At 42.8% G+C, this 25,436-nt stretch overlaps 1 protein-coding gene and 1 pseudogene across 7 annotated transcripts in view; one reads left to right on the forward strand and one right to left on the reverse strand.

Moving 5' to 3' along the window:
• SLC44A3 (solute carrier family 44 member 3) overlaps positions 1 to 13,873 on the reverse strand; it is a 91,957-nt gene extending 78,084 nt beyond the window's left edge. For 4 of the 7 annotated variants that reach the window (XM_061183845.1, XM_061183846.1, XM_061183844.1 and 1 more), the window contains exons 1-5: positions 13,334 to 13,705; positions 12,748 to 12,855; positions 9,221 to 9,363; positions 6,893 to 7,029; positions 5,876 to 5,969 (exon numbers count right to left, since the gene is read on the reverse strand). In XM_061183845.1, the coding sequence (XP_061039828.1) occupies positions 5,876 to 5,969; positions 6,893 to 7,029; positions 9,221 to 9,363; positions 12,748 to 12,855; positions 13,334 to 13,360 (509 nt within the window). In that variant the 5' untranslated portion in view covers positions 13,361 to 13,705. The other 3 variants (XM_061183850.1, XM_061183847.1, XM_061183848.1) reach the window with 3 other exon arrangements.
• Positions 13,874 to 17,179: 3,306 nt separating this feature from the next.
• LOC133087083 (phosphoglycerate kinase 1-like) overlaps positions 17,180 to 25,436 on the forward strand; it is a 109,388-nt pseudogene continuing 101,131 nt past the window's right edge.

The raw sequence follows: 25,436 nt of genomic DNA on the forward strand, positions 1-25,436 counted from the left end.
TGCAAATGATGAGACTGACAAGGGGTCAATATCCAAAATATACCAATACCTCATATAACTCAATACTGAAAAGATAAACAATTTGATTAAAAAATGGGCAAAGAACTCAACAGACATTTTTCCAATGAGGAAATGTAGATGGCCAACAAGCAAATGAAAAGATGCTCAACATCGCTAATTATTAGAGAAATGCAAATCAAAACCACAGTGAGGTATCACCTTGCACCAGTTGGAAGTGCTGTCATCAAAAGTCTACAAATAATAAATGCTGGAAAGGGTCTGGAGAAAAGAGAACACTTGTACACTGTTGGTGGGAATGTAAATTGGTGTAGCCACTAGGGAAAACAGTATGGAGGTTCCTTTAAAAAACTAGAATTAGAGCTACCATATGATCCAGCAATCCCACTCCTGTGTATATACCAGAAAAAATGAAAACTCTAATTCAAAAAGATACATGCACACCAATGTACACAGCAGAACTATTTATAATAACCAGGACAGGGAAGCAACCTAAAATGTCCATCAACAGATGAATGGATAAAGAAGATGTGGTATATACATACAATGGAATATTACTCAGCCATAAAGAAGAATGAAATACTGCCATTTGCAGCAACATGGAGGGACCTAGAAAATATTATACTTAGTGAAGTAAGCCAGACAAAGACAAATACTATATGATATCACTTATAATGTGGAATCTAAAAAATATTACAGTACAGATGAATCTATATACAAAACAGAAACAGACTCATAGACATAGAAAACAAACTTGCGGTTACCAAAGGGGAGAGAAAGGGAGTATAGGATTAACAGATACAAGCTACTATACATAAAATAGATAAGCAACAAAGATTTACTGTATAGCACAGGGAATTATATTCAATATCTTATAACAACATATAATCAATATAATCAGAAAAAAATAACTGAATCACTATGCTGTACACCCGAAACTAACACAATATTGTTTTTTTTAAGAGTTCTTTAAAAATTAATTAATTTATTTATTTATTTTTGGCTGCATCGGGCCTTCGTTGCTGCGTGTGGGCTTTCTCTAGTTGCGGTGAGCGGGGGCTACTCTTTGTTGCGGTGTGCGGGCTTCTCATTGCGGTGGCTTCTCTCGTTGTGGAGCACGGGCTCTAGGCTAGTGGGCTTCATTAGTTGTGGTTCGCAGGCTCTAGAGCACAGGCTCAGTTGTTGTGGCGCACGGGCTTAGTTGCTCCGCGGCACGTGGGATCTTCCCAGGCCAGGGCTCGAACCCGTGTCCCCTGCATTGGCAGGCGGATTCTTAACTACTGTGCCAACAGGGAAGTCCCCTAACACAATATTGTAAATCAACCATACTTCAATAAAAAATTAATGAATGTATGTACCTTCATGACTGATGAATATTGATGAATTACCCTCCTTAGGATCCTGCCTCAGCATTGTATGGAAGTGCCTATTTCCCTACACTCTTGCCAAGGGTGTTTTTTTAATATGTTGCCAGTCTATGGGGTGAAAACATTAGAGTCTTAAATGGAATTTCCCCTATCGTGAGGGAGGTTCATTCTTTTTTAGTATCCTTAAAAAATATTGTGCTTTTTCTCTGCAGCATCTATTCATATTCCTGTTTCATTTTTATATTGAGATATTGGTCTTTTAAAAGTTGACTAGTAAGACCTTTCATAAATTAGAGATTAATCTTTTTTATATGAATAGCAACTTATTTGCCTGTTAATTTTGCTTCTAGTGTTTTGTCATGCAGAAATACTTGTTTTTAATGTAGTCAATGAATTTTTAATTTTATGTCTCCTGAGTTTTAAGTCATGGTTAGAAGCCTTCCTTACTTCCAGGCTATAAGAGAATTCTCCCATGCCTTCTAGTACTTCCTGGTTTCACTTTATAAGTTAAAATCTTTAATCCATTTGGAATTTATCCATATAAGCCATGAGGTATAGATCCAGCTCTTCCCTCTGGATGCCCACCCAGCTCTCCCAATCTACATGTTGAATAGTCCATCATTTTGTCACTGATTTGAGATGCCATTTTTTTTATCATTTACTAAATTCTTGTAAGAATTTGGGTCTATTCCTGGATTATATAATATCTTTCACTGGTCTTTCTACATATGAACTAGTACCCAGCATTTTAATTATTAAACATTGTTTTAAAAACTGGAAGGGCTGGTTTTCCTTCATTGTTTTTCTTTTTCAGATTTTTCTTGGCCATTTAAGAAACTTTTTTCCTTGCAGACTTATATCAGCTTATCTAGCTACTGAAAAAATCCTGCCATTATTTTTATTTTAATAATGATAAACCTATAGCTCAACTTAGACAGAAATAACATCTTAATAATGTAGGGAGAAGTAACATTTTTATAATGTTGAGTCATACTGTCAAGAACAATTTCTGTCTTCTGATTTGTTCAAGCTTTCTTTGTAGCTCAGGAATATATGAAAGTTTTCTTCCTGTGGCTCTTGTACATTTCTTGTTAAATTTATTTCTAGGCACTTTTGTGTTTTTGTAGGTGCTTTTTTTTGCTGTGGTAAAAGGAGTCTTTTCAAAAAACATATGAATGCTACAGATTTCAGTATATTTATCTTGTTCCCTGCCACCAAAGTTTTCTTGTCATTTGTAGTTTTTCAGTTAATTTTCTTACCACCTACAGAGTAATAATTTTACCTCCTGCTTTCCAACTTCTAAACCTCTATTTTCTTATTCTTTGCTTTTACTAAACAGTCTTAATACCAAAGAATCTGAATTGTTTTGAAAGAAAATGTTTTCTGAACTTTCATTTAGTGTTTCTGAAAAATAAGGTCAGATATATAGAATCAATGTCATTTTATTTTTCCCCATAGTTTTCCCTAAGACCTTAATTTTGTCAACATAGTTTGTTAAACATGGTGCTTTTTAGGCATTTAACTTCCCTGTACCGGTAAAGAATGACCCATCTTACCCCGGAGAGTGATGGAGAGAGGCATGTAAAGTGTGGGTCACCCCTGGTGACCAGCTAGCTGGTAGGTGGCTGACCAGGTAGCTGCCTACGGAGTACCTCATTAGCTGGGGCAGGGGATGCGTCTATTGGCCACAAACTGTGGTTTCTTCCCCACTTCTGCTTTTCCTCTCCCTACCAGCAAAGCCACTCAGATATGCTGGAAGTAATTTGGAGAGCTGACTGTATATTTAGGTGACTCTCTATATGGAATTTATTCAAGCAAACAATGCAGTGAGATGCACAGGCACCAACGTGAGAGGCTAGAAACAGAATTTACTGGAGGGAAAAGCCCAAGCCTTTTACATTTTAAATATATGGGGGACTCAAAATACAATATTACACAGAACACCAAAAGGAAAAAGATATGCTTGCTTGTTATCTTCTGCAGTATTTTTTCACTGCTCTTAGAAGCTCATTCCTAGGTATACAAATCTTCTTGATATTCAGTCATTGCTCTAAAAGGGTATGTTATACCTCACGTGACCAACCCAGAAAGAAGAAACAATTGGCTTAGTCAAAAAGAGGTATTTAGAAAATGTGCTTTGGCCGTATAGCCACACTTCTCATGTTCTCAAGCTTTTCACTCTTGGCACTGCTCTTCCATGATAAATATGATAATTTCCATCTTAAAACAACCACTTGCTTGTGTAGGAAAAGGAAATGGAGCCCTCGAGCCTATTTCTATCTCCCTAACTCCATCCAAGAAAAGCCAGTCAATCAGCAGTTTTGTCTTCACTTGAAAAGTTAGTGTTGGAAAGGTCTGCATTTAAGGGGTGAAAGGAGTAGGATCAGCTTGAGTGGTAGAAAAGATGTGCCCCGAGGACACAGGGTACAGGACCATCCTCCCCGCACCAACCCCACCCCCCACCCCCGCCCACAAGCTTGGTGTGGGTCTAAGGAGGACATTTGCCAGGCAAAATAAAACCAACGAAGTCTTGACTGTTTGTTTTGGGTTATAGGAACAAATTTGGACACTATTTGGGTTTGAATGCCAGCTCTTCCACTTGTGCAACCTTAACCTACCTCTGCATCAGCTTTCTCAGCTGTAAAATAGGGTTGAAACAATATCTACAACACAGAGGTTTTATGAGGTCCAAGTAAATTAATACATGTAAAGAGCTTAGAAAAGTACCTGGCAAGTATCAGAGCTCAATAGATGTTTGCTGTTATCATCATCAATATCAAGATATAAGCTTCCCATGGAATTACAGTTACCATCCCATTTACAGTAAGAGGAGAGTTTATCCAACTCTGGTTAAATTACAGCTTTAAAAATTCTATTCTCTTTCAATTCCTTCTGCAGGTCCAGTTACAAATAGTGTTCTTTAAAAAATCCTTCTCAAAAGACAAACACTGCACTACATTACTTATATGTGGAATCTAAAATAGTTAATGTCACAGAAGCAGAGAATGGTAGTCACCACAGGGGAGGAGGGAAAAGGGGAGATGTTGGTCAAAGGGTACAAAGTTAAAAAAAACTTCTCTCCACCTGTTAAATAATTTTCTTTCAAGTTACTACAACATTTTTGTTTTTGTTCCCTGGATTTAGTTATGTTTCACTGAGACATGTTTATGACATCTAACAAAAATCAGAATTAAAAAAATAAGATATTATAGAAAAATGATATGGTATTCTCCTCTGGAAATAATTCTCCCCTCTTTCAATTACTTATAACATGAAGTATTTATTTTAGAAAAGAAGGGCACAAGGATGGTTAACTATATTTTTCCTCCTATTCTGTTAAAATCTGATTTTTTAGCACCTGCTATCTCAGCATTTTTCAAGCTGCATTTGCAACCTGTTAGAAGATTATGAAATAGATTACTTTTAAAAAAAGTGAAATAGAATAGAAACTATTAGTGTGAATCATATGCAGTAAGGGGAATTCTTGTTTTGTGAGACTTTTATTTCTGTTCCATATACAGAAGTATGTATGAAGGTATGTATACTGGGGTTGTGATGTAATACATGTCTTACTGTGAGTCCCAGTCACGAGTTTGATGAACACTATAGTAGGGGGTTGGCACGATGCCTTGGTTCTACTTAAATTGTCATTATCTTGAAGGGATTTTGCACAGAGGTCTTATTCACTGTAAACATATGTACAATTTTCAAAAGAATGGTAATGCAAAATAAACCCAAGTCCTCCTTCAGTACATCTCAGCATCCTGATGGTGGCAATGATTATTAATTGCATTTTTCCCCTTAGTCTTCTCAATGGCTCACACGTGAGCCATTTACCATGGCAGTGTAACTACTGCTTCACCATTACAACTTTAATTACAGGGGACCTCCTCTGTGCCAAGTACTGCCCTAGTTGATAGGGATGAATAAGACGCTGAAAGCAGTTCGCTGAGTGGTGTTCTTGAGAACGACCTGTTTTCTGTTCTCATTGAGAAGAAAGGTGTGGACCCATTTGGCCTTGCCCACCAAGGCCTGTTTCTTAGGGAGAAATCTAGAGCTAAAAAAAACTAACAATGTCTGGTTGCAATAAAAAAGCAAAAGTAAATGATTTCTACTTTATAATAAATAGCTGGAGTAGAAAAAACACACCAACTACTTTATAAAATCATTTATTTGGTAATAATTCATATAGTACTTTTTGCTAGCTCCAGGGTTGTCATTTGAAGACTACGTGTATTTTTACTGTTTGTTGAGTTTTCTCCTTATTTAGTCTGGTTTCTAATCCATAGTCCTAAGCCAATATGTATATTGCAAATAGCCCCTCCTTGTTTATCCCTGGCCTTCTGTAAACTGTAAGCTCCCTGCAGGCAGGGGCTCTACTGGATATCTCCTTTGCGCTGCTTTCTGTGATACCCAGAAGAGTAACAGCCTCCCACCAAGTACCCAGTAACTTTTGTTAATGGATAAGGAAAACATATGGAAGCTTTTACCTTGGAGGAACTGGTAGCCTGGGGCACAGCGAGTCTGCGTTTGGATTCTGGGTGTAGTTGAAGGAATTCAAACTATAAACACACAGGAAGGACCCTGGAAGCAGAAGACACACAGACTGTACCACCTTCCTACATTGTGTTTATCTTTCTAGGGGAGCCAGTAAGGAAACCATAGTCATTTTACCAAACTGGGAAAAAAAACCCAGAATAAATCACTCAGGTTTAGAAAACAGGTCTCTGGGTGACCTAAGACAAAAAGAATCAGCATCAAAACTGAGACTGAGCTAGGTCCTCTCTTTTTCTCTCTCCAAAATGCCAAATTCGAAACTGAAAGTTATATCATTGGTACTAAAACGATAGGAAGATGAGTTATTATATAGGCTTCATATTTTTAACCCAGCCTTGCAAACAGTTTTTAAAACTCTGGCACCCCATTTCACAGGCAGATGAAATTTGCAGTGGGTTGTCTCGAATTTCTTTTTACTTTCCTTTGCTTATTTAATGCTTAAAATATAAATCTGAAAAGCAGGCTCAGAGCAAGTTACACAAATGCTTTTGGAACAGCTTAACGGCTATCCCACTGGTCAGTGAAACTATCCATGGCCCCAACATCTTAATGAAAGAACATACCTGTCGGCAATTCAACCCAAAGCCTGTGGGTGCCTCTCTAGGACTGGATGTGCCAAGTGCACAGAGCTCTCTGACTTCCATCTGACCTTGCCTTTGGGCCCTAAATGTCTGCTGTCTCCTCCCGCTCTCTACCGCAGACCAGTCCCTGGCAGTGAGCAGAGAACAGCTAGGGTTTCAGATGAATTCCAGATAAACCTGAATGAAATTGAACAGCTCAGGAGAAAATGTTTATGGCCCTTTCTACACAAGCAGAGGCACCCACAGGAAGGACAATTTCCAGTTTTGCAGAGAAAGCCAGAGCAGGGCAAGTTATCTAGGTCTGCACAGGTTACCCTGCCGTGGTCCCCAGCCTCAGAAGGAAGAGTGACCCCATCCCTCGGTACCTACCACTAGTGTTTGCAAAAAGCTGGACCTCTTCCAGGGTATTAAGCTGCTCTTCAGGACAGCTGGACACACAGAGAATGGTGGAACTGAACCTCACATCCTTGACTTCCAGGTTGCAGGAATTCATAAAAAACACGTGTCTAGGAGACAAATGAAACAGGAGAAGAATGTCGTAGAGCATTTCCTGTCATTGAGTTTGATTGTGGGACTTAAAAATATCCACACGCTATCAAATGTGGGAATAATTAAGGCAAACTTTCATCATCAAATACTTCCACATAATTTAACATGTATTATGCCTACCTGGGTTCATCTATGGAGTTGTGCAGCTTGGGAACCATATTCAAATGTTAACAAAACTTCCCTTTGCCAGATTCAGCATTTTCTGGGATGTTGATAACACTAGGGAGGAAGTCACTGAGGAAGGGAAAGGACTGATTAAACTGTCCCTGGTTTGCTAGGCGAGGCCAGTGCATGAACTACTCATGAAGTCCACAGAAAGCATATTTGCACCCAAGAGTGTTCAACTATACCTCAGAGAATAGCTGAACCCAGGGAAGTGAGAAGTGGAGAGGAGGAGGCTGAGGCTGTGAATTAAAGGCTTACCCCTCCCCCTGCCTCCCAGTTTGAGACAGGAAACTCATGAGGCCCTTCCTGCTGCAGCTGCCCAGCCACTGGGCACAAGAACAAAACTGGTTGTTGACATTAACAGGGTCACATGCTGGTTGGCAGTGGCAGCTCTCAGGCCCATGCCCTACACTTATCTGGGTTGCTGAGATCAGAGGAATGTCAGACCAAGAGCCCTGTAGGCAGTCCTCCAGGGGAGGGACCGGAGAAGGGGTGCCAGAAGCTTCTTTTCCCTACAATTGGGGTTGGGAGAAAGGTGGGTGGTGTAACAGGAGATGGGGTAACAGATTTCCTAGGTGTATGATAAATACATACTTTATTCTACTTATTAATTTTTAAAAATTGTAGTAAAATACACATAAAATTTTACCATCTTAAAGATTTTATGTGTGCAGTGGCATTAAGAACATTCACATAGCTGTGCAGCAATCACTACCACCCAGAACTCTTTTCATCTTGCTAAACTGAAACTCTGTACCCATTTAATAATAATTCATCACTCCCAAACCCTGGCAACCACCATTCTACTGTCTGTCTCTATGAATGTGATTACTCTAGATATCTCATATAAGTGGAATCATAAAATATCTTTTTGTGACTGGCTTATTTCACTTAGCATAATATCCTCAAGATTCATCTATGTTGTAACACGTGTCATAATTGCTTTCCTTTATAAGGCTGAACAATACCCCAGTATATATATATACACATTTTGTTTATTTATTCATCTGCTGATGGACACTTGGTTGCTTCTACCTTTTGGCTATTGAGAATAATAAAATATGTATTTTTCGTTTCAAAGAGGATGACTATTTCCCAGCATTGCATTATGAATACAATGTCTAAACAGGAGCACAGGTGCATCTGGGGAGCCCCTTCCTCTCCTGTCTTCTTTGTGAGTGACACCCACAAGTGCAGGGGGAAATGCCCCTCAGGCAGTCCATGTTCAGCAGTGCAAAGCCCCCTCCTCAAGAGCAAATTCAGGGGTAGAGGAGGCCTGGTCAGAGATTTGTATTTGGTGATTCCAAACTTATACTCAGGACCTATCTAGACCTTTAAGATTTCTTTCCTAGGAGCTGCTTTTGATTATCAAGTCTTGAAATTATCACAAAGCTGTATCCATCTTAGAAAATCATGGCCAGGGATTTCTCTCCCCTCAGGGGATTCCTGTCTCTTCTCTCCCCTTTTTGTTTCTGTGTTAGAGTCGGTGGGAGAAAAGTGAGACACCAAAGCTGAGAGTGCCATAGTTGAGAGTGTAGGCTGGGGAGGGAGTGGGACACAGGTCCCCAGCATTCCCAGGTGGGATTCAGGTATTTCTACATAGAAACAATACTGTGGATGGTGTATAATTAGTAACATGATTCTGATACATTATGGATAATAATAGTGACAACTAACATTTATTAAGCCTTAGCTCACGCAGTGTCTCAGTGGATCCTTAAAACAATCTTGTGAGATGGGTCTAATAACCAGTTTAAAAAGATGAAAACTCAGCTCAGAGAGGTTAAGTACTCTGCCCAATTTCAATTCAGGACTGGCTGATTCTAAAACCTGTGTCCTTACTACCACACACATGCCTCCCTCTCATGAGTTGGGCGGACAGAGTTTTGAGTGGGAAAACAGTTTCCAGGCTCAGACGACTAATTTATACAAAGTTTTGAAATCTAGCCCCTCTGTAGGTTGGGGACTTACTTGAAAACTTACTTTTTTAGGGTCATGTCCTGCCCCGAAAGAGGGGCCCCTTCTACTGGGGAGTTCTTCTTGCCACACACGTTGCCAAAGCTGTCGTAGCCGAAGAGGAGTCTTCCTGTGGCCCCAGCCGTCACTGAGTAGCCCATGATGAACACCTGGCAAAACCCAAGTAGTCGCCATGAGAGCCTGGCCAAGGGCTGGAAACTGGTCCCCCACATCCTTGGATCTTGATATAAAATGGAACCGGGTGGAAACGAATCTCCCCAGCATCACTGCACTTTCCTCCTTCATCAGTAATACCAGCAAATCAGAGCAGTTAGCGCGCTGCTCCTCTAATACGTGCTTTAACAGGTTAGGGAGGGAGGACATTCTAAAACACTGAAGCAGATTCCTCTCTATTTTCTCACCAGTTTGTGCTTCTCACCTTCTTCTCCAAGAGTCTGTCATTTTTTTCTTCTTGGTCTAAGTTCACCAGGATAATTCAATTTTTTTCCACTTGAGGTTCTTGTTTTATCTAAGGTCATAAGCAAGGCTATGCTACCTTCCCTGAGGTTCTATTCATCCGTCCAACCCTTACTTCCTTCCACCTCCCTCTCCTCCTACTCCCTTCCCCCAACTTTTCTTTTTGTCTTGTATTTAGGGGATTCTAACCCTCTGTCCATAACAAGTGAGAAAATGGTGTTTTGGAGTAAGTCCTTAAAAATACACAAGATAAAGAATCTCAGGAATTCTGCTGGACAAGAACATCATGCAATCTATAGTCACTTTTGAATGTGGAATGATGAATGTGGAATATTTAAAATATTCAGCTCAAATGACTGTTCCCTTAATATGCATTGACGGGCCCTCTACTCGGATTGAGTCTGTATCTTCCCATAACATAAGTTTAGTGTTGTAAGTTTCTCAATCTACAATGCGTAGAATACCATTTAATACTTGGAATATATAGCACTGGTACCATATGTTCCAAAGGTACGTTGTCCCAAAGTCAAATATGTTTCAGATACTCTACATTCATTACTAATGTAGGAATCAAAATAACAGTCTTAAAGTGCCCAGTGTGTGCTAGAGACTCTGTTGCTGAGGGACATAGAAACAAACACAACCGAACCCCTGCCCCTGAGGAACTCGGCTTAGAAGACATGCAGGGCTCAGGGCTTATAAACAGCTGACCTCCTGGGGAAGGAGGCTCTCTGCCCCTCCTACTCTGCCAGCACCTCTTCAGTCTTGAGGTCAAACTCCAGGACGAGTGGGTCACCCTTGCCGGTGGACAGACCCCTTACCCTTTACTCTGAGGCTGTGGCTCTGGGTGTGACCGTGGGCCCATGTGGCTGACGTGATAGGCTGACCCAGCCCCTGGGTGCTCCTCTCCTGCCCTTCCTTCTGGAGTGTGGTCAGATCCTGATTGGTTTTGGACTTAGAGGGAGGAAAGGAGTCCTGGGCTTCTGCCCGGCTCACCAGAGATCTAATAATGAAGTGATATTTCCCATTTATCAGCATTCTTTATGTTAATGTCCTCCTTGGGAAGCTTGTGGGGAGGAGTGGAAGGCTTTTTTTGGGGGGGGGGTTTCTGGGGGGAACAGATTTGGGTAATCCCGAGTCCCTGTCATACTACTACTACTTTAAACCATCAAAATTTTTTTCCAATTTCAAACACACAATTGCAATTCCAAACAGTAGGCGTGTATAGCAGTTATGGTGGGGTTATCAAGGAGGTCACCGTCAACTGTACTGGGGGAGATCTGGAAAAAGGAGTCTTGAAAGATGAGTAAGAAAAGGCAAGGTGGGAGAGGACACTGGAGAGGTAGTAGAGGCAGAGATGGTCCAGGATTTGAGCCGTTCTGTTCTGTGTCTTACGCACATATAAAGAAAGGCTGGCACTCTTTCTGTTTATAATAGACTGTCCCTGCTCGTAATTCTGGCCCCTCACCCCAAACCTCCTTTGTCTAGCCCTAACTCAGGGCAGCACTATCAATAATCCCATCCCGCATGTGACTTGTCACTGGTCAGGATGTCACAAGAAAGACCAGAAAGCCGAACAGCAGAGAGGCAGAAAAAACACTCCTTGTTATCTTGGCTGTGGTTAAAAAAATGTTGCAAAGATACTAAAAGCTAGTCACCTAAGGAAGAACTATCATTATTCAAATTTAATATAGTAAAGAGAATGTGGGCATTTCAGATTTATTTTGCAAAGGACATATAAATTTAAAGCAGTTTCTAGCTCTGTACCACCTCTCAGATGGTTCTTAATTCTTCAGGCTGTGATGGGCCATCTACAAATCCTTTCCCCAGAAAGCCGTTGTTGAAGGTTTGGTAGTGCTGCACTAGGTTTGAATTGTAGAGGGGCTAGGGAAGATCATTAACAGCCCAAGTTCAAAGGTGCCAGGTACTGGCAGAACAGCTGCTCCCTGCATTTATACAGTAGCAGAGCCAGAGAGAAATACCAGTATCTGTGGGCAAGTTTAGGCGGAGGTGTTGTAGGTACAGTTTCTCGCAGTTCCTAGAGAAGAGCTCCAAGGGTCATAATAGAGGCAACACAGAACATTCAATTATGCCTTTAAGGACCAACCTTCCATTGTGCCTGTTACCCATCTGCCTGTGAGAAACCAGTCGGTAAGTCAACAACTGAATAAATGCCTTTCTTACTTGTAAAGAAGAACAAATATATTTTAGGGTTTATTCAAATTTGTTTCCTTTCAACAGAGGTAATTATGTGACAGCTATTGTCCAGCTTTATAGATTGATCATTTACCATGCAGCAAATAGCATGGTTCAGTCTGGAATGGATGATTTCATGAACATAATCTTTGAAGAAGTTGAGTGAGCTTTTTTCTGCTGTTACCTACGACTCTAACATAAGTACAAAGGCTACAAGATTCAGCTTCCAAGAGACACTCCCAGGACAAAAATGGCACAGCATGATGAGGTCTACCATCAATCAGACACACCTGGAAACTAGAGTAGGAAGGGGGAATCCCATTACCTATCAAACTAGAGGGTTTATAGCAAAGGCTTGTTTACCTATTAGCTGCTAAACACAACATATGGAGAGGGCGTTACACTCAGCTAAAGTAAGAAGAATTTATTGATATTTCTAGGCTTACACTGGATTTCCCTTTGTTAGAGGAACATTTTATCAATATTTGGGGGGCCGAGATGAGATGGTAAAAGAACTTCCCCTCAGTGAGCTGGGATAATAAGAGACCACACACTGGCCTATTAAATAACAATCCCACTGCAAACGGTGGTTCTCATTTCCTAATGGAGTCGCATTAGAACGTGACTCACGGCAATAAGCCAGCCTCTCCAATTTACCGAGCCTAGGAGGTTGAGACACCTGACAGGAATTTCTGAGAACAGCTGTTTACTCTGCGGTACTGGCAGATAGATCGCTCCCTGAAGCACAAACTTTAACCTCGTACCACCCGTAGCCTTCTCCCCAGGAAAGGCCCTGGGGACGCGATTTACATTTGGGGCACAGCTATCTCGGGACACACACACATACTCTGGTCTCTTCCCTGCCAGGCGCTCACACTTACCAAACCAGCCCAAAAGAGAAAGAACAGGAACAACCAGGCCTTATCTGTGCATTTCCTATAAATCTGAGGTCGCCACCGTCTTTGCCTGGGGGTTCTCTCCGTGGAAACCTTCCAGAAAAAGAAGGAAGAGTATTGAGGAAAAGAGGATAATCATATAGGTCCCAACCTGGAAAATGAATCGAAACTTACTTGAAGACTGCTCAGAATAACCCATTCCTTTTTGTTTGTTTGTTTTAAAAACGTGGCCGCCTGAAGCTCTCATGGAGCCTTTGAAACACCTGTCCTGTGCAGAGCGGATGTTAAGGTCCCAGTCGCCGAGTCCTTACCTGGAGGTGCCCCTAGAGGCGGCCCCAAGTTGGTGCTGGGCGGCCAGCCTCTCCCGCGCCTCCGCCCCAGGAGTGGGGTCCGAGGTCCTCCCCGCCAGGTGCCCCCAGGAGGCGGCGGCGCCGGGAGCGGGGGGGTGGGGGGGCGGTGGGTATTGATCCGAGGGGATCCGGGGAGGCGGAAGCGTCCGGGCGGGCAGGTGCTTGGAGGGGCCCGAGCCTTCCCCCGCGGTCCCTCCCCCGGGGCCAGGCGCAGGCCTTACCAGGTGCTCGGCGCGGAGGCACTGCATCCTGCGCTCCGCCCCAGGGGCCGCGCACTGGGAGCCCACGCAGAGCCCGCGGCGGGCCGGCCCGGGGCCCGGCAGTCAAGCGGGGGGAAGGGGCGCAGCGCCGCCCCGCGGCCGCCTTCGAGCGCCACGGACTTCGCCCCGGGCGCTGGCCCGAGGGGCCCCCGGCCGCCGCGAGCACCCGGGCCGCCCGCCTCAACCTCCGCGCGGTGCGGCGCCCGGGAAGCCCGTGTCGCCCGCTGAAGCGCGAGGTCCCCGCTGGCCCCGCCACGACCCTGGGCGCGTCCTCTCTGGGGCCTAATGAGCGGGCGGCCACCGCAGTGAGCAGGAAGCCGAGAAAGTCTCAACAAACCCTTCCAGAGGGCGGGCCAGGGTGGGGTGCTGAATTACATCTACATGGCTAACAGGTGAGTGCCCTTACCCTGCCCCTGATTCTGTTTTAACGGCTTTAAGGCATTATTAAACAATCAAAAAGGCAGAAACTACCTTTATCCCCAGTCTACAGATGAGGGAAACTGAGGCACGGACAGCAGCCATGTGACTTGCTCGGGGACACACAGCGAGAAAACTGTAGAGCTAGGAGTTTAACCCCGCCACGACACTCGAGGAGTTGTCGAGGTGTTTGTCTATCAGGATGGCGGCCAGGGGCTGCTGGCTCTCTCCCAACGCGTGACCTGGAGAAACTAAAGCAGCTGGAGGAACCACGGGTTCCAGGAAGTAAAACAAGAATAAAAAGCTTGGGGAGTCTGAGGACTGCCGTAATCTGTGAACATGTGGGCAGTGGGTGGCGGGAGGAGAGGCCAAAAAGTTAGGTGGGATGAAGGAATTTCAGGTTCTGTCCTCACCTCTCTGTCCCAATAATGGGACAATCATTGTCAGGCTGTTCACAATTGAAATGATATCCACTGTAGAAGCCACTGTTGGAGGAGTCCTTCGGGTAATAGCTGACCGGCGCAAAAGTGCTATTGGGGTGAGACATTAAAACAACTGAAAAGGGGCCCCCTACCCCCTTTCACTCTCTACTCCTCCCCATCCACACCCCCAGGGCTGCTAGGTTACTGGTTCTTTTCAGCACTGCTTCTCCCTGAGGGGAGAAACCTGGCTGAGGAATGATCTGGTGTAGTGTCAGAGAGTGGGATGGACAGACGGTGGTTCTCTGGTGCCTGAGACTTCAGTTCTGGGCTCATCACCGCCCTCCCACCCCTAACTCACTGGGCCTTCTGGATGCATATTCATCAGAGTAGCTGAAACTCCAAGCAAACATGAATTCACAGGCCAAATAACTAGACCTGTGAGGAGTACAACTACTATAAAACAACCACAATTGAACAATGCATACCATCTGAAACTGAATTATTAGAACTGATGGACCAAGATTTTTAAATAAGCATGACAAATCTATTCAAGAAGGTGAGGAATGACAATAGCAATATGAATCAGGAAAAAAAATCATAAAACTAAAATGAATAGAAACATTAAACATGAAAAATATGGTAACTGGAATGAATATTCATTGATGCTATTTATTAATAACATGGGATAAATAGTAGAATAAATGCAGCTGAAGAGGAATCAGTGCTTGGAAAGAGTAGTTTCAGCAGCTCTCCAGAAGCAACAGGAAAAGGTTAAAACAAATAAGGCAGCCTATTTTACAATTTTCTTATTTATATCAAGAATAGAACTAGAACAGAAAGGGAATGATATAAAAATGGAGAGGAGGAAATATTTGAAGACACTGTGGAGATAAATTTCAAGGTTGAAAGAAAGACATAAACCTCAGATTGAAAGGGCAAGTCTCAAGCCAAATATCTTTATTGTTTTAGGAATTTCTTAAAAATCCATTCATTGGAGCAATAGACTGACTACCCAACTAATTCTCATCAGAATTACAGCTTCTCCTCAGAACCATAGATCAGTCAACTGGGTGATCCCATGACTGTGCCCTTCAAGGCTCACTTCAAACCTGCCCCTTGCTGTGCCCACCAATCCTCAACTGTTGAATGACAAACTTGCCCAATCTAATCAGCCTCCTTGCATTGAAAAACCCATCTTATACCAGACCCTAAAAATCTTATAAATATCCTGTTCTTGAAACACATCAAATATATTTATGTTCATGAATTTACAGTAATACGAAATAAAAATAAAGCCGCATTGACTGCCCTTAGAAGGTTCTAGGGGACAAACTTATTATTTCAAAAACTGGTAAATAAAGGGAAAGAATCAAGCACATATTCTGTCTCTTTTACCTGAACCATACATCAGGGTAATCACATAACTGATAAAGGAGACTTCTCTTTATAGAAGTATTCTGGCTTCTAAGTGCAGAAGGAATGATAGAATTTAGGACCTCACAGTTTTCCAAACATCACAAAACAATGTTTGGAAGGCTGACAATCAGACATCAGCCTCCTCTCAGTGAAGAACACACTGTCACCTGTGAAAGAATTGTGCCAGAAAAGTTCACATGAATCTGACTATCGATTTATAAGAAATATAGGGAATAGAGGAAACAAGTCAAATGACACCACAGGGATGCCATCAGCAAAACCAAGAATGGGACCATCTTCAGACACACGACCTAGGGTTTTAACATCAACAACAAAAACAACAGTAGCAGCAGCAGCAAAAAGATTATAAGAAAAAAGACAGGGAGGGGAAACCTGTAAATTAAAAGAGACTTGGGGGATATTTTAACTAATGACGATGTATGGCCATTGTTTAGATCCAGATTAAACCAACTGGAAAAATAAAAGGAAAGAAGACCATTCAGAGGACCATCTAGGAAATGTGAATCCCGATTGGATATTTGATAACTTTAAGTAACTTCTATTAAGGAATTTGGGGATCTGATGATGTCATTGGGGTCAAGTTTAAAAAGGGAAGTCCTTATCTCTTAGATTTACATACTGAAACTTTTACAAGATGATACAATATCTGGGATTTGCTTTTAAAAATCCAGGGCAAAGGGCCATGGATGGAGGTGTGGGGAAAACACGATGGACCATCAACTGATACTTGCTGAAGTTGGGGGCAGTATACATGGGGGTCCATTAAATTATTTTTTCTACTTTTATATGTTACACACACACACACACAGAAAACAACGATGCGTGCCACCTCCTAGTCTCCACATAGGAAGCTTCTAACACCGTAGGCATATACCTGTTATTGAACATACTTGCCTTCTCTCCTTTTTTACTCCCTACTCCCTCAACCTGAGCCCATCCATTCCTCAGGAGCAACACTCCCTGCTGGTCCTTAGGATGGTTGTGTCTGGCTATTAGCATAGCCAAGGTGCCAGCTCTCATGGTTTCCCTCCCCCTCAGTCTCCTCTCCGACCCCATCTGGGCCCCCAGTCCTTCTGTAGCACTTTGGTCGTAACATTTTCTCCTCTTCTACGTGAATCTCTTCATCCCCTCCCCCACGCTGCCTCTTTTGCCAATCTATCCCTAGGTTTCTCATGATTCTCGCACTTGTCTTTCCTGATGTTCTAATCCAAGGCTTTGGCACCCTCCTTAACTTCTAGCCAAAGATCCTGGACCCTTGCTCCTGTCCCAGTGCAGCCGGGGATGCAACTAGAACCACTCAAGTCGCCTGCTTTGCTTTCAGGTGTCTGACCATTACCCTTTGGGTCAGGTACTCCAGGTGCAGATTAAGGCTTGAGCTAAGCTTAAGCCGGTGTGTCTTATTGATGCTGTGCTTTGGGGCCAGCACCTGGGAAAGGTCTGGTTTCCCAGCCTTCATTCCACATTTCTCAAGCTTCCTTCCCTTCCTCACCAGCTCCTGTGGCTGAGTTCTCAGCATGCTTTGAACCATAGCCTGACACCCCATGGTTAAAATACTGTGATGTTGGACTGTGTGTGATAAAGCAATTTCCCTTCCAGGAATTACGGCTCACCTTAGAGAGGCAATTAGTAGAGGCTCCAGAGGGGCCAGGACCATCAACGCAGGCCTGCGGGATCTTTCATCATTCTTGCCTTTCCTGTCAGTTGTGAAGACTCATCCCTCAGATTGGAAGCCAGAAGTAAGATGGATACAAGGGGTCTTGGGTTTGAACTTTGGTCTTTGTAGTTGGTCCAGGAATGTTTCAAGATGCACTTGACAGATAAGGGGGCTGCAAGGGGCCATTTGGCTATGAGATAGGGAAGGGGGTGGGAGAAGGGAGCCAAGAAAGGTATGTGTGCAAAGGAGTCTCAGCCCTTTGGAGCTGGGTTGAGGTAATTTCAGGATGATAGAGTTGGCGGCTCAGAAAAGTCTTTCTTTTCTCCTTTAAATCTTTGGACAGAAGTCTGGTCTCTGGGACCTTGATTCTTTTTAGCCCATCTCTGTTCAGCAAGGATTGACTAAGCATTACTTTGTACCAGGACTTGGCCAACCCTAGGGGCACAAACACCAAGCAGGAAGATTTGGCCCTTCAAGGTCACGCTTACTTGGGGGTGGGTGATGAGATATGAGACATGTGATGAGGGTTCTTTGCCCAGCGTGATGTTTCCTGAAGCCTTCCTGGGAAAGGCTGCCTGAGTGGAGGGGCAAAGGATGAGTAAGAGATGGCGAGGCACAGAAAGGTAGGGAGGGCATTCCAGGCAGGGGACACAGCAGGGATAGAGGCCTGGCTGCGTGGAACCACACAGAGAACCCCAAGTAGTGTAGCATGATTGGAGGAGGGGCGTCAGCGAGGGAAGGAGGGTGGGGTGAGCCTAACGGCAGAGAGTGTCAGGCCCGGCCTGCCACACCAAGGAGCTGCTTGTCCTTCTGTGCTTGTATCTTTCCCATTCACCCTCACTTTGCAGGACAGCTTTTAGAGAGTGCTGCCCTGCCCTGGTTGTGCTCAGAGGACTGGAAGGAGGGGGGCTTGTGTTCTCCTTGTACCTCAGCAGAGCCGGGAGCAAGAGGGACAATCTTGGGGCTGGGCTTGGTGAGGGCAGCAAGAACCAAGTGAGAAAACTCTCGTGGGGAAGTGAGACAGTACAGGCTCCAGGCTCCCAACGAAATGTGGTCCTTGGAACACAGCTGTCCTCAAGCCCGAGGGGCTTTCAGTTTGGTTATATTTTTTTTTATTACAAAAAGTTATATATATTAAATTACATTGTTTTAATGTATTCTTTTTTTTTTAAAGATAACTGCAATTTTTTTAAAAAAATTATTTATTTATTTATTTATGGCTGTGCTGGGTCTTCGTTTCTGTGCGAGGGCTTTCTCTAGTTGTGGCAAGCAGGGGCCACTCTTCATCGCGGTGCGTGGGCCTCTCACCGTTGTGGCCTCTCTTGCTGCGGATCACAGGCTCCAGACGCGCAGGCTCAGCAACTATGATCACGGGCCCAGTTGCTCCGCGGCATGTGGGATCCTCCCAGACCAGGGCTCGAACCCGTGTCCCCTGCATTGGCAGGCAGACTCTCAACCACTGCACCACCAGGAAAGCCCCTAATGTATTCTTTTGTATGTTTCAAGTGTTGCATAATAAAATTGTATGTAACACATATATGTTACATATTTCACATGTGCGAGTTCTAAGGCATGTTAACATGGACACTCAGAGTCCACCAGCCAATCTCAGAGCTACAATATTACCATGATGTTCCTCCTTGAACACACCCCTGCCAAACCTTCAATCTCAGAGGTAACCAATGTTCTGAATTTTGTTTATCAATCTCTTGCTTGAGCCTACTTATCTCACATTCTCCTGTTCCTTATTATAATTTAGTTTGCTTTTCAGGGGATATTATAGAAATGGTGGTATATGGTATAGAGTTATTTGGAACTTTTTCACTCATAATCGGGTTTTTTTTTTTTTTCATGCTTGGTTTTAAAATTGAGGCTGGTTCTTCATAGACTTAATCAATTTAAGCACAGACTTTCTGACTGTAATGTGGAAGAGCAGGACAATCGGATTCCCGAGTTCTCAAATTCTGTTGAAGATAAAATGCTTGTGCTGCTAGGGGCTGACTGCTTGGTCTCATTTGTTGGCTTTCCTTTGTCCCACCACTTTCACTTAGTCTGATTGTAATGTTATTTGTATAGTAATCAGATCTCTTACCTCCCAGGTTTCTATGTTTGTGCGGTGCAGAGCCATCCTATGAATGACTTTGAGACACTTTCTGCTTCCCCTCACCAAGCGTTTGTACCTGTCTCTAGGACACCTCTTGCCAAAGCCTTTTATGTCCATGCAGGTCTTCAGAAACCATTTCCTTCTTTCTGTGTCTTATAATGGATACTGAGAGTTCTAACGGCAAAGCCATAGGAAAGCCTTCAGAATGGTTCTTTGATGGGGCTGGAGACTGAGCGGAAGGAAGTTTATGACCTGATTCCTCTTGCGTGTTCTGAGGAACATTAGGCCTTGTATTACTTTCCCAGGGCTGTTGCAATTAATTACCACACATTTGGTAGCTTAAAACAACAAATTTATTTTCTCCCAGTTTTGGAGCCTAGAAGCCTGAAATCAAGGTGCCAGCAGGACCATACTCACTCCGAAGGCTCTAGAAGGCGAGGACCCTTCCTTTCAGATTCTAGTGGCTTTAGTGTCCCTTGGCTGTGGCTGTATCTCTCCAATCTCTGCCTCTCTTCCCGTGGCCTTCCTTTCTGGGTCGCCATGTGTCTTTTTTCTGTCTTTTGTAAGAACACCCATCATTGGATTCAGGGCCCACCCTAGTCAATTCAGAATCTTCTTATCTCAAGATTCTTACCTTAATTATCTTCATTCCAGTAAAGTCGCATTCTGAGGTTCCAGGTAGATGCGTCTTTATTTTGGGGGGAGGGGGTGACATTATTTACCCACTACAGACCTGCAGATGCTACTTGAAGGAGATGTCCCGTGGTTGGATATGTTTTGGAAGTATTCTCTACACCCCTCTCGGAGCATCACGCTGTGCACCAGTGTATCAGAGACTGGACCACAGTGTGTGTGTGTGTGTGTGTATGTGTGTGTATGTGTGTGTGTGTGTGTGTGTTAACAACTATAACACTGCTTTGGGAAGTGCTGTTAGGGACTATACATTTTTGGAGGACATGGCAAACTTAACTTGTGTTGAAATATTCAGGGTCTTAGAATGGATGGAATTATTTTCAAGCACCTGGAAAGCCCTCCTTCCCCATACCTACCTACCTGATCAATGCTCCCTCACATTTCTTAGAAAAGAAAGCCTTTTAGCTTACACTGAAGGAAAACTCCAAATACAAATGGCCCTGGAGAGGGCATTTGAGCAATATCTCCTTACTAATGCGAATGACTAACATCAGAGCCTTTCTTATCCAAGGTCTTGGTAGAGGGAGGAAGAGACCCGGACCTCAAAGCCACCAGGGCTTCTGAAGTCCCAGGGGTGGCAGGACAGGAGCCCAGAAGTCAAACTTCAGCTTCCTTTTAACCCGTTCAGGGCCAGTGATTTTTATGCACAATTCAATACATTTTACGGCTAGAAGTCCTCATCTGTTTAACCTGAAATATAAGACTACCTTTGCATTTTGACAGCAATATCCGATTCATTAAGATACTGTCTATTTTTGCTTCTTGCCAAATATCTGATATAAATATCAGAATTGTTAATCGATACAAGCATAAACTTCTAGAAGGTAGATTGAATTTTGTTTTATAAAATTGTACTGTATATGATTACCCGTGACACTTCTGTCTTCTCATTCAACAGGTAACCTGTCCCTTTGCATTAAACGGGCCACGTTGTGTTGTTGGTTGGAAAAATCCACCAACACAAATGTGCTCTGATTTTTAAGTTCTTACATGCAACTCTTTTGAGAGAGACATTTGCCTATTTCTTCTGAATTTTATCAATCCAAAAATCTTATCTTTTTCTCTTCTGGGCTGGGGAAAGAGGAACAGGAAAGGAGAGAGAGAAGGGAGTGGGAGAGTGGTGGTGTGAGGGGAGAAGCAGTGGATGGAGAATGTGGAAGCTCTGTTACCAGCCGTAGGATTTTAGGCAAGTGCTCTTTCCCTCTGGGCCTCTTTGTAAAATGAGAGAGGAGGGCCACGTTCTGTCTCTTTCCAGCTCTGAAATTCTGTGATTTAAAATTACATGGTAGAGGTATGGAAAGTAAGAACCCAAAGTAAGTAGAAGGAAGCAAATGACAAAGATGAGCAGAAATAAGTGAAGTAGAAATGAAAATATCATAGAGATGGTCAATAAAAACAAAAACATTCTTTTTTTAATAGATGAAGAAATTTTATTTTATTTTTATTTTTTAAAATATTTATTTAATTAATTAATTTATTTTGGCTGTACCAGGTCTTCGTTGTAGCATACGGGATCTTTTAATTGTGACATGTGTGCTTCTTAGTTGTGGCATGTGGACTTCTTAGTTACAGCACACGGACTTTTAGTTGCAGCATGCGAACTCTTAGGTGCGGCATGTGGTATCTAGTTCCCCGACCAGGGATTGAACACGGGCCCCCTGCATTGGGAGTGTGGAGTCTTACCCACTGGACCACCAGGGAAGTCCCAAAAGCTTAGTCTTTGAAAAGACTGAAAAAAGAAAAAAAGGCAGGTCTGTGTCAGACGGATCATAACTAAAATAGTTTGGAGATAAAATATGCAAAATACCCGGTGCGTAATAAGAGATAAGATACTAATGACACGATGATTGGTGATGTGACACCTCCTCCCTATGTTGCTTTCCTTTTTTCTTCCCTACTCCTTGGTTTTCCTCCTTTAAAAATTTATATTTATTCTTAATTTCACCTTTATTCCATAGCCACGTATTATACCTGATACTGGCACTCACTCTGTTAGAAACTTGGGGTAATAAAGAGATTATAACCTCAAAGCCCTGGTATTGAGGGCTGATGCCGTTGCCACTTTCTTACAACAGGTGGCACTGTAAGCCAGTGGCTGCGTAGTCAAACCAGCCCTAAGTTGTAGCATGTTTTTTTTTCCCCACTAATTCTAAGATCTCTTCCCCATCTTCCTTCCTTCCTTCCTTCCTTCCTCCCTCCCTTCCTTTCACATTTCCAAAATTGTGATGCATCTTTCACTCAACATATGGATTTACTGTAGAGTTTTATGCCCCCTGAAAGCTGTTATCAAAACGATGTTGCCTCTCATTAAATCTTAATATTGTCTTAGAATGGAAGACATTCAATATGTTATGAACTTATGAATCTGAAATGAATTGATTACCTGTAGAGAATGTTCAAAATCACTGAACACAAGTTATTACTGTAGAATTGAAAGTGTTGCATTATTTAGTTATCTAGGAATCACTTTTGCTTTGGGGTTGGACAGACTCAGTAGTTTGAAATGCAGCTTGGACACTTGCTGTGTGATCTTGGACAAATTTCTTATCCTCTATAAGCCTGTTTCCTCATCTTTAAAATGGAGATAACAATGGCTAATTTGGAAAATTGATATTCTATGCCTACGGTATATCTTGGCTCAAGACAGTTTCAATAACCTCTAGCTAGTGTTACGTAATTTTTACAAGCTGAGGTTAACAATGAAATGTGAAACAGACCTCTGTTAATTTATCAATATAACAAATAGGGAGAGTGCACCTGTGCTATTCCATGAATTAGCTAATTGACTTGGGGACTGTGGATATTGGGCCCTTGTTTTGCACTCCACCCAGATGGCATTTCTTTATCATCTCCAATGGTTCCCAGAACAGAATCTCCTGGGATGTTTGTTAAACAAGTGGTGGGTTCCTGGGCCCACCCAGACCTACTAAATTAAAAATCTCTGGAGATGGGGCACAGAATGTGTCTTTAAAATGAGTTCTCCATATTGTTTGTAGGGAATAAAAATGTGATAACTCTGACCTAGAGCATGATTTCCTACAGACTAGTGTTGGGATTGTATTAACTTAGCTTAATTTCTGTAGTACTTGAATGATATGTGATTTTAATTTGTTTATTGGGTATCGGAAAAACAAAACTAAAGGACAGCTCTGGTTCCTTCTGTTCTGTTTCCCCGCATGTCACTCATCTTTCACAAGTCAATTGCAGCTGAATGGGTCTTGAACTTGCAACTAGAAGGTAAATAAATTCTGGAGATTTAATGCACAGCATAGTGATTATAGCCAACAATAATGTATTATATATTTCAAAGTTGCTAAGGGACTAGATCTTAAATGTTCTTATCACCAAAAAGAAATAATTTTATGACTCGATAGAGGTGTTAGCTAATGTAATCATACTGCAATATATAAATGTATCAAATCAGCATGTTGTACACCTTAACTTGCACTGTGTTATATGTTAATTATTTCTCTATAAAAACCTACAACCTATGTTAAAAAAATGAATGGGTCTGCCATGATAGTGATAAGGTGTCATCTCTATTGTGTGAAATAGTCAGAAAAGGATAATTCTAGATTGGTGAGTGACAGTTCTAGATAACTGAAGTTTAAACTTTTTAAATGTCTACACTATTTTAACATTTTTGATGGAAATTATTTATTCGACAAATACTTGTTGATGGCTTCCTAGGTCCCAGGCTCAGGTTGTCTTTGTCAGTACGCTGAACACAAGGAATAGAGCACACGGTGTGTGGAGCTGGGAGACCCAGCTGGACGAGCTCTCCACACACAGCAAGGTTCCCGAGAAGAGGGCCATCAGTCCCCTCAGTCAGGACCTGTGTGGATGGGCGTTCTTCCCGCTGCCCTTCACACAGTTGTCGTCAGACTTTCAAGTCTCCCATGACATTTATGATGCCCCTCAAAATATCAAGTTACCTGTTTCTTCCTCCTCAAACGTTCCTTCTTTCCTTCCTTCCTTCCTTGCTTCCTTCTTTCCTTCTTACTTTCTTTCCTTCCTTCTTTCCTCCCTCCCTCCCCCCTCCCTTCCTCCTCCCTTCCTCCCCTTTTTTCTTCCTTCCTTCCTTTCTTCCTTTCTTCCTTTCTTTCTTTCTCTCTCTCTCTCTTTCTTTCTTTCTTTCTTTCTTTCTTTCTTTCTTTCTTTCTTTCTTTCTTTCTTTCTTTCTTTCTTTCTTTCTTTCTTTCTTTCTTTCTTTCTCTCTCTCTCTCTCCCCCTCTCCCTCTCCCTCTCCCTCTCCCTCTCCCTCTCCCTCTCCCTCTCCCTCTCCCTCTCTCTCTCCTTCCTTCCTCCCTCCCTTCCTTCCTTCTTTCCTTCCTTTCATTGTGCTGGGTCTTAGTTGTGGCAGGCAGGTTCCTTAGTTGTGGCTCATGGGCTCCTTATTTGTGGCATGTGAACTCTTAGTTGTGGCATGCATTCAAATGTTTTCATTGAAGGCAACTTAAGGTGCCAAAACCCGTGAATATACAGCTATCTATATGTCTACAAATGTGTATACACACATACATACATATGTATGTGTATTTGGGTGGAAGGTCCAGCACACTCTCGCTCTGCACACTTGATCTACTTCTCTAGGTCAAAGCGGTTTTCTAGGATACAAGTAACATGACAGGAGACAAGGTCACAGTGAAGTGAGCCACACACAGTGTTGGATGTCAGTGTGGGATGAGGCAGCAGAGGGCTCCTGGCTGAGAGCATTTGCAGATGCAAGTCAGCACTCACTGCCAGTGAGCACAGCTGTCATTGTCACAGAGCTTAGGACAGAGCTCAGAGCATGGGAGAATATAGATTGCCATCTGCTGTATGGGTTGGCATCTCTATTTACTTTGATAGCTTACTATTTCAGAGACAAATGGCATTATAATGAAACAGAGTAGTATGGCTGCTTCAAATGGGGGCATGTGTGTCTCAACTTTCTTAATGACAGAAGGTCATTATTAGGAACATAAATATTGTACTGTGAGATCATCTTGGGACTTATTGTGAGTAATTTGTGTGGCTGGTGGTGGGCAGGTGCATTTGCCCCCCGCTGAGTGGCTCAGCCCTCTCGGTGCTGTGACCGTCTGGGCGTCCCAGGGTCTTCTTGTCACTGTGTGAGCCTCTTGCCCCTCCTGGCACCTTTCTGCTCTCTGATGCCCTCTTCCATCTTCTCTCTTCTCTTTCCTTTCCTCTCTCATTCTGAATTTTATTATCTTAGATGCTTTGTTTTTAGAGCCTTTTCTAACCAATGAGAATGTGTCCTGCATTGCTAACTAAGACCGTTAAATAAATTTGTCCTTGCCCCAAACCAAAGCCATTTTGCTGTATGTTTTTGAATAG

This window comes from Eubalaena glacialis, chromosome 3 (assembly GCF_028564815.1).
Source record: "Eubalaena glacialis isolate mEubGla1 chromosome 3, mEubGla1.1.hap2.+ XY, whole genome shotgun sequence".
Classification (NCBI taxonomy): Eukaryota; Metazoa; Chordata; class Mammalia; order Artiodactyla; family Balaenidae; genus Eubalaena; species Eubalaena glacialis.